General features: G+C 37.0%; 1 protein-coding gene across 4 annotated transcripts; it reads right to left on the bottom strand.

Annotated features, from left to right (window-relative positions):
• Positions 1-54: 54 nt before the first annotated feature.
• LOC127416085 (serine/threonine-protein kinase pdik1l-B-like) lies at positions 55-6,031 on the bottom strand. 4 transcript variants are annotated; one of them, XM_051655212.1, is made up of 4 exons: positions 5,865-6,031; positions 4,110-4,808; positions 2,370-2,595; positions 55-1,551 (listed from the first exon to the last, which is right to left on the bottom strand). In XM_051655212.1, the coding sequence occupies exons 2-4, from the start codon at positions 4,722-4,724 to the stop codon at positions 1,319-1,321; spliced, it is 1,074 nt and encodes a 357-aa protein (XP_051511172.1). In that variant the 5' UTR covers positions 4,725-4,808; positions 5,865-6,031; the 3' UTR covers positions 55-1,318. The 4 variants fall into 4 exon arrangements, with proteins under 4 accessions (XP_051511172.1, XP_051511171.1, XP_051511173.1 ...); XM_051655211.1 differs by lacking the exon at positions 5,865-6,031 and adding an exon at positions 5,699-5,856 and having other exon boundaries at positions 4,110-4,811; XM_051655213.1 differs by lacking the exon at positions 5,865-6,031 and adding an exon at positions 5,699-5,827.
• Positions 6,032-8,211: the final 2,180 nt, after the last annotated feature.

The following is an 8,211-nucleotide window of genomic DNA, read 5'->3' as shown; positions in this document are numbered from 1 at the left end:
AACATTTTGAAGTTTTTTCTCACTCTCTAGTAAAACAACTGAAAAGAAATAATGTTCAGATCTGGGCAGATATCACCGATATCCATCACAAAGGGAGACTTTAATTTCCTGTGAATGATGGGAGTACTTTCTCCAACCATAAAGCCATTTGACTTCCTGCCTTGTGCAAGCAAACCCAACAAAAGACAACTGGCCACTAAAGTGTTAGAAACCGAGACAGTCCTGTCAGTGGAACACAGACAATCTGAATGATTGATATGCGTGTCAATTTTCACAGTTACACATTGCAATCTTTTGATGGACATGCCCCACCAGCTGTGAAACTCCAAAAGTTCCAGTCATTTTGACTGTCTCTAATTAAACTGTCACTTTCAGGTGTCGATTTGTGGTGTGACCATCCTGAATTCTCCATTTCTTGTTGTGAAAGCTGTGACTGTCAGCACAACTTAAGCCCATTATGACATCTGAAACAGCTATCCTTATAAGCATAATAAGGCTGTGTTGCAACAAACAACTTCAGCATACTTCTACATACTGCATACCACACACTTTCAACTGCAAGTTTGGGTTTAGAAAACATGTTCTTTACACTACTGTGTTGTATTATTCTTTAATCTGTATGGTTCTTCAATCATCTCTTCAATAAATATGTAAAACAACAGTGAAATCATTGAAAACATCACAAAATACAGCAAAGCCTCCTCTGCATCAGGTGGAGTATCATAAAGCAGTCGTTGGGATGTATCCGTATGTGCAAGTCAAAAAGAGTATATTTTGAAAGGCTAGAGGGCTCGAGTCTCAACTGTGCACAAAACATAACAGCAAGTGGAAAAAAGAAGCATGCCCTTGGTTTAAAAATCAATTTGCATATACTACTTGCGTCGGCATGGTCATTAAATTAATATATCATCATATGGTAACAGATGCACAGCACTAAACACATAAATCTCTTTTTTTAAGTCTGTGAATTTCAGACTGAAATGTACAGTATCACAACCGTTCTATAACTTTAAAGCTGAAGTGTGTAATTTCCTCGACTACCACACGCAATTGCTAAAAATAAATCAGTTTTCAAACAGATTCTAGAAAACATCCAGTTGGGCTAAACAGGCCACTCAAAAAAACAAGAAGGTTTTAATAGTGCCACAGAGCCACGTTGTTTACACTTTTAGGTGAAATCAACCTACAAATAGCTTACTTACGTTATCTCAGCATATCAAGATAGGATACAAAAATGTTTAACAAACTACACAAATCAGCTTAAAATGTAAAAAAGAAAGTGTGATTGAATCCCTTGAACTAGTATGCTGCTCCGAGATCAGTGCGGCTGTATGGCATGGTGGACTCTCTTCTCTAGTTGGTCTGCGGTGGGCCTAATATCAGGATCAGAAGCTAGCATGTCCAGCAGCAGGGCGCACAGGGCGGGGTCTGGAGGTGGCGGCAGTGGCGGAGCACGTCGCGCCCTCATAGGGATGATCAACTGCAGGTCTGGATTCTGACACAGAGCCTCACCTAACGGAGTGAGCCAGCGGCCACGCATTACATACGCACCTATAAAAACATGGTCGATTCATAAATAGAAAACAGACCTTATGCATAATTAATTTTCAAGCATTTTACAAGTGAAACAGGTCCTTCATCTGTTCCCTTTGTGAAGTGCTTTGATCTCCCAAATGCTTTTAATTTAAATGTAAATGAAATTAAGCAGCAGCAAAACCAGTTCTTCACATTTTTTTCAAGGCATTTCACTGTCTAGGAAATGCACACTGTTGTGACACTGAATGCATATTCATTATTATTCACAAAAGTGCAAAGCACACTCACCACACAGCAAGGTTAATGAATGAAAAGATATTAATTGCCCTTATATAAATAGGTTGAGACATTTGACCTTTTTTGTTTGCCTGGTAGCAGTGCACACACTTGACTGGTTAGAGTAATTACGAAGAACTGCCTGAATGGCTTATGTACTCCATCCAAAGCCTGCGTGCTCCAACCACTTTAGATTGTCTCAGGTATTACACATTAAGTTAATTCTCGCCAATATGAAGTGGTCCAACTAGTTGGACAAGAGCAACGGAAATAGCCCCCTGCCTGCCAATGCTAGTGGAACGAGGCTCCCAAAAGTGACAATTTCTATTCCTGGGCTGTGTGATGTTGCTCTGACAACCACAGGATGGTGGTTTTTAAATCAGCCATCACAAGCTCATTCTGCATTATCCTATTGCATAAGTTTCTGTTTCTTTTCAATCATAAAAATAAAAGCATCATGGATCCAAACTGATTAGATGGGCTACTAAGACTGCAAGACATTAAAACACATTAATGGGGTAATGCCAAATAAATAAAATTATTTTTTCTTGACTCACCCAATTGTTCTTGATTGCTGCCATCCTCCAGGAAAGTGATTCTCTCCAGTACGGCCCAAAAAAGCACACCTAGAGAGAAGATGTCAGCCTGTGCTGTATAACTACGGCCTGCCCACACTTCTGGAGCCATGTAGAAGTCTGACCCGCAAGTAGAGGAAAGAGCCAATCTACTTCGCACACCATCTGTAGGATTGTCCACCATCTTGCTAAGGCCAAAGTCGGCCACCTGCAATACATTGGGAGGAGATAATAATGTTGCAGAAAATTCTTGCAGATCAGGAACATAACTCATTAGAACTTCTAAAAGAATTGTATTTACAGGGCTTAACAACAAGGATTTTTTTTGTTGACCTGGTCAGGCCAGTGGTTTTTGTACATTTGTACTTGCTCTGCCAATATTTTTACTGGCCACAAGACAACAAATTATATATTTTAATTTAGCAATATGTTTTTAGAATTTCCAACCCATTCTTATTGATGGTTCCAAGACTCATTAACATTAACTTGGTGACATATTTAAAAAAGCTAACTTTGCAACATTTGGCCATTCTTCTTTACTGATGAAGCCTGAGATGTGTAATTGTATGCACGTTATATACAATTGTATATATAATTGTAAATAAAGCATTGCGTCATGCCTTATATTTTACAGATATTTAGAGCCCAAATTATCTGTCTCTTCGAAATACAGCCATTTATTGTCTGTACATGCAATGATACGTTAGCCTAAATCCTCATTATCCTCATTATTTCAAACTACAGAATAATTTAACCCAATCCTTTTTTTTTCTTTCTTTTTTTTTTATCTGTAAGGTTATTGTTTTACTAGATCTTTTTTCATTTGATGCTGAGAGATACCCAGTCCCAAAAAAAAAAAAAAAAAAATAAAAAACATTTCTGTGTAATTTCTGTGGAAAAGAAAAGTGTAACATTTTGAACATCAGCAAAAACATAGATGCAACCGACTGATGACATCCAAACAATGAAAAACAATTAAAAGAATTAACGATAGCTTTCTAAAAAAGACAGAGCACAGAGCAATAATCTAGATGTATTAAATCATAAACTTTCATGCCCATGTTGAAAACAAGATCTTGCTAAATCTTCCTTCAACCTTGTTAAATGTTCTCCATACAAGCTAAACTGTTAATAGTGTTTTTGTTGCAGGGCTACCGAAGCCTTTGCAGGGGTTTTCCTGCATTTACATTTTTAAAAGAAATGTTTTAATATTTGATACTGTAGGCTTATTCTGTTATTCTGGTCAATAATAACTCATATAGCCTATGTAGACATAAAATGTAATTAAGTTATTTTCTTGATTATTAATTAAGTGCAACCAACCAACAATTATGTACTCAACCAATTTTGCATGTGTGGATGATCGTGTGCGTAAGCTACCAAGTTCAAAAGTACTTTTGCAGTGCTTCTGTTGCTATTTATCAGAGCCAAGTCATTACTAGAATACTGGAACAATTTTCATGCCTTCTAATAAAAATGAAATAAAAGAGGGTAGGAAAAAAGACAATGTGACTCAAGTTGTATAAGATATTTCAAAAGCAACATGGAAGCTTGTAAAAGTGCAAATCAGGGCCATGAAAACTGCACTTATGACTAAAATTCCCCTGAAGTCACAGGCATTCTTACCAACATTGTTTGTTTGTAGTAGATGCATATTTAACACTGTAGTAAAGGGTTGAATTATCTGTGATAATTTTTTTTGCATCCTTTCTCTGATAGTACCTTGACGACTGGTCCTTTTTTCGTAAGACAGACAAGAACATTATCTGGCTTAATATCACGGTGCACTATTCCATGCCTGTGCAGGAACGCAATGGCACTGCTGAGCTGCTGAACTACCATATGGTTACACTCGGCATCTGGCAGCCTGGACAGAATGTACTGGTTCAAATCCCCTCCCTCACAGTACTCCATCACCAACCAAAGGGCAAAGCAGCACCTAGGGATCTCTTCTGTGCACACCAGTCTCCTCTTTGACCTGGACAAATTTCTTGTTTGACTTTTCGAGTCTTTGTCCACCACTCTCCCTTTGAGAGCACTTTCTACCAGGTCTAAAGGCAGCCTCCCTGATCTCAGGGGCTGGAGTGTCCTCGGCCCTGTCTGTAAGTGGCAGTTGTATAGAGCGATGACATTGGGGTGGTTTCGTGCAGTGATTCTCATAGCCCAGATTTCCTGCAGGTATAGCTCTATACTTTCAGGGCTACAACATGGTAGACGTTTAATGGCCACTGTTTCACCCCTCTCGCCCCACCAGCCTGTCTCCGACACACGTCCCTTGAATACCACTCCGTAGCTGCCCCGTCCCACCTCTTGCTGCAAAGTGTAGATATAATCCATTTTAGCAGCCTGTCTTCTTTGTCCTCTGCATCAAATGGGAAATTTACTGGTAGTCCCTGGTGTTCAGTTTTTTGTTCAATTGTTCTGCTGAGATGTTAGAAACATAATTTAATATAATCACAAAAATGCACATCAACATTCAAAGCAATATGTAATAATAATAATAATAAAAAAATTGAATCAAATCGAACATATATTTTATTGTACCAAGTACCAACTACGATTTAAAGGAATATTCCGGGTTCAATACAAGTTGAGCTCAGTCGACAGCATTTGTGGCATAATGTTGATTACCACAAAAATGTATTATGACTCGTCACTCCTTTAAAAAAAAGTGTAAGGCACTTACAATGGAAGTGAATGGGGGCCAATTTTTTAACATTAAAATACTCACTTTTTCAAAAGTATAGCAACAAGAGATAAAGGATATGCGTGTAAACATGGTTTTAGTTTGATAAAATCGCTTACCAGCCAATTTTTAGCCAATTTTGCAACTTCGTTGCCATGACGATGTAATGTCAACAAATCTTTAAATGATTGTAAAAATGACAATTTACAGCTCAGAAAATCCACAAGTTTTAACAGAAGAATTAATGCAAGTGCTTTTATAAAATTATAAGCTTCACATTTCTGTATTTAAACCCTCCAGAAATTGGCCACATTAACTTTAACTGTCCCCATTCACTTCCATTGTAAGTGCCTCACTGTAACATCGATTTTTTGTTTTTTAAAGAAAAGGAGGGATGTTGAAATAAATCTTTGTGGTAATCAACATTATGCCACAAATGCCGTCGATTGAGCTCAACTTGTACTGAACCCGGAATATTCATTTAAATAAAAACACCACACCCCATTGTTGCTAAATGTTTTTGGCCGCTGAGAGCTGGTGAGGGCCTTATTTGGAGACAACAATTGCAACTGTACAAGCAGGCTATGCAAGGCTGTTAACTTTATAGTGTTTTGAGAATTATCACCTTTTTATAGAATGGTTCCATGATTTGCCTTAGTTAGTATATACATACTAATCTTTTCTTATGTAAACACAAACAGTCGGATCGAATTACTATCAAACTACTTTAGCATTCCCACTAAAGTTGCTGTTTGCTTTTTTGGCAATAACCTGAAAAAAACGGAACTTACCCATAAAATCGCGGCACGCGGGTATAATCTCGTAATTCAAACGCGATTTTATTTCTTTTCTCGTATAAATTACTATAACGTGATAACAACGTGCGCTCTAAAGACTCATAACGCAAATCAAATGTAAACAGCATTTCCTTAGTAACACTTCTGGGGTTTTTTTTTAGATCTTCCCGCTTCTGGTGCTGTTCTGCGTTTCTATTGGTCAGATGACGTTGCAGGCGACAGCGTTCACCAATAAGATACGAGAATGCCAACATCTACTCAAAAGTGACCAGTCAAACTCGCTCATCTGTTACGTGTCATTGTAAAGAGAGTTGTTGGTCTCAAACTATGAAGAAACCAAAAAAAAAAAAAAAAAAAAAAAACCTTTTTTGAAGAAACGTCGGTAATAAGTTATAAACAGGCGCTCTAAAATGGAGGCGCAAAGCGTGAGTTTTTAGTCCATATATTAGGGGCCGTTCTACATGCGCTAGACGGACGTCTTTTTTTGTTTTGTTTAACCTTTGCTCCCTCCAGCTGTGTTTTTAGACGTCCTGGCAGGTAAAAAAGAACGTTGGCTTTGAAACGCTCGTCTCGAAACACTAACGTAAAAACGCGATTTGTCCCGTATTTAAGATGGTCAGATGGCGTCACGGTGAAATCGTTCCAGATCGCTAATTTATCATTGATATAAGTTGGAAAATATGCCTATGGTGGGTAAAGGACTGTCCGAAAAGTCTAAAACTTTTTCTATATAAATATTCAATAAGATCAAACAATGTATGAATACAATCACTGAGCCATAAAGACAAGTACAGGTGAAGGAAGAAAAACAAGTATGTATAAACCAACCAAAATGTATACATAAATAAGATAAAGGAGACAAATAATTGAAAAGATAAAAATATATGTATCTTTAACATATAAAAGATGTATATATATATATATATATATATATATATATATATATATATATATATATATATAAGTCAGGGGTCAGGAAAGTTCTAATTTCAGCATATAAGAAAGGGTATACAATTTTTATTAATAACACATATTAACTCAGTTCAGTGGTTAAACAGTTATATGCACTGTCAGAATGATTTGAACACAGTTGTATATCTAGGATAAGAACGTCAATAACGCCTCGTCATAATCAAAATCTTTCCAACATTTCAAATGTGATTTTAAAAAAAGGCTCACAAGAGGTGGCCCTTTAATTCTCGCATAAAGTTACCTAAATGTCAGATGCAAATAAGAAAAACCTTCATGATAACCCAAGAGCACGTCGGCATTGTCTGAGCAGCCTGTCAGATTTTCACATGACAGAAAATACTATTTATTTTTTATTTTTTTGCTTCTGTGCTAACTATAACAGCACCAAAGTCTTAAAATTTACCAAAGAAACTCTCTTTGTTCATCCAATCAGTGAGGTTAGCTGAGATATATTCCAGCTCTTTAGTTTCTCTATACAACATTTCCAAGTCTTATCTACCAGAAATAGACAATTTGTGTTGCTTTTACCTAAATCTATTCACATAAATGTATAATATGTGAAGAACTCGTTTTCTTCTTTGTCCTCAGTAGCCTTGCTTGAACAAAAGAACTACATTTTAGGTTGAATCCTTCAACATTTGATCTCTCTCACCCACATGGTTCATGTATTGTCTCTGGGTTATTCTGGTGAAATCAATTAAGAGCCTAGTATTATTAGTCATCATTGAAAATGATTGCCAAGGGCTTCCCATAATACATGGAAGTGTCTCCCACTGGGACATGGACATGCCTCGGTGCTCTTCATTGCCTCATCATAAACAATAAAACTTTGCCCTGAAATGATGAAGGGGATGAAACAACATTGACCAGAGAGGCCTCCAATCATACTGCATCACAGAGGTGAATAAGCCCACTCATATAATTGCATATTTTGCAGAGAACTGACTTCAATTTTACTCTGAGCTTATAACACACCACAATGCGTTCATGTGTTGGTGCAACCTCTGTGATTCAGCCACAGCTGTAATATGATGTGGCACATAATCTGATGAGTTTTCTCTGTGCATTTCTGTTTGTGCAAGGTATGGGACAGGGACTCAGGTGATGGGTTATTTTTGTTTTTGTTGTTTATGATTTAGAAAGAAGTTATCAAAGTCTGAATATTGGACTCATCACATTATTAATTGTGATGCTTATTGATTCATTTCCTCAGTGACACAAATGCATGCTTTTTATAATCACTATGTGCATTTGGAGATTAATTACAAATCAGGATTTGTATGTATTTCTGCATCTAATCCTTGTTATTTAACAGTTTCTTAAATGACATGATTAGGAAGATCAAAGCAAGCTATTGTTGCATAAAGCA

The sequence above is a fragment of the Myxocyprinus asiaticus genome, chromosome 25, assembly GCF_019703515.2.
Source record: "Myxocyprinus asiaticus isolate MX2 ecotype Aquarium Trade chromosome 25, UBuf_Myxa_2, whole genome shotgun sequence".
NCBI classification, from domain to species: Eukaryota; Metazoa; Chordata; class Actinopteri; order Cypriniformes; family Catostomidae; genus Myxocyprinus; species Myxocyprinus asiaticus.
This window is presented reverse-complemented; position numbering and strand designations above follow the sequence as displayed.

What these genes read in the sequence shown, in the direction of transcription:
- LOC127416085 (XM_051655212.1), bottom strand. Translation starts at nt 4,724, where the DNA reads ATGGATTATATCTACACTTTGCAGCAAGAGGTGGGACGGGGCAGCTAC. An exon ending in AAAAAGGACCAGTCGTCAAG is followed by an intron (nt 2,596 to 4,109) that starts GTACTATCAGAG and finishes AATGTATTGCAG; the next exon opens with GTGGCCGACTTTGGCCTTAG. An exon ending in CAGCAATCAAGAACAATTGG is followed by an intron (nt 1,552 to 2,369) that starts GTGAGTCAAGAA and finishes ATGTTTTTATAG; the next exon opens with GTGCGTATGTAATGCGTGGC.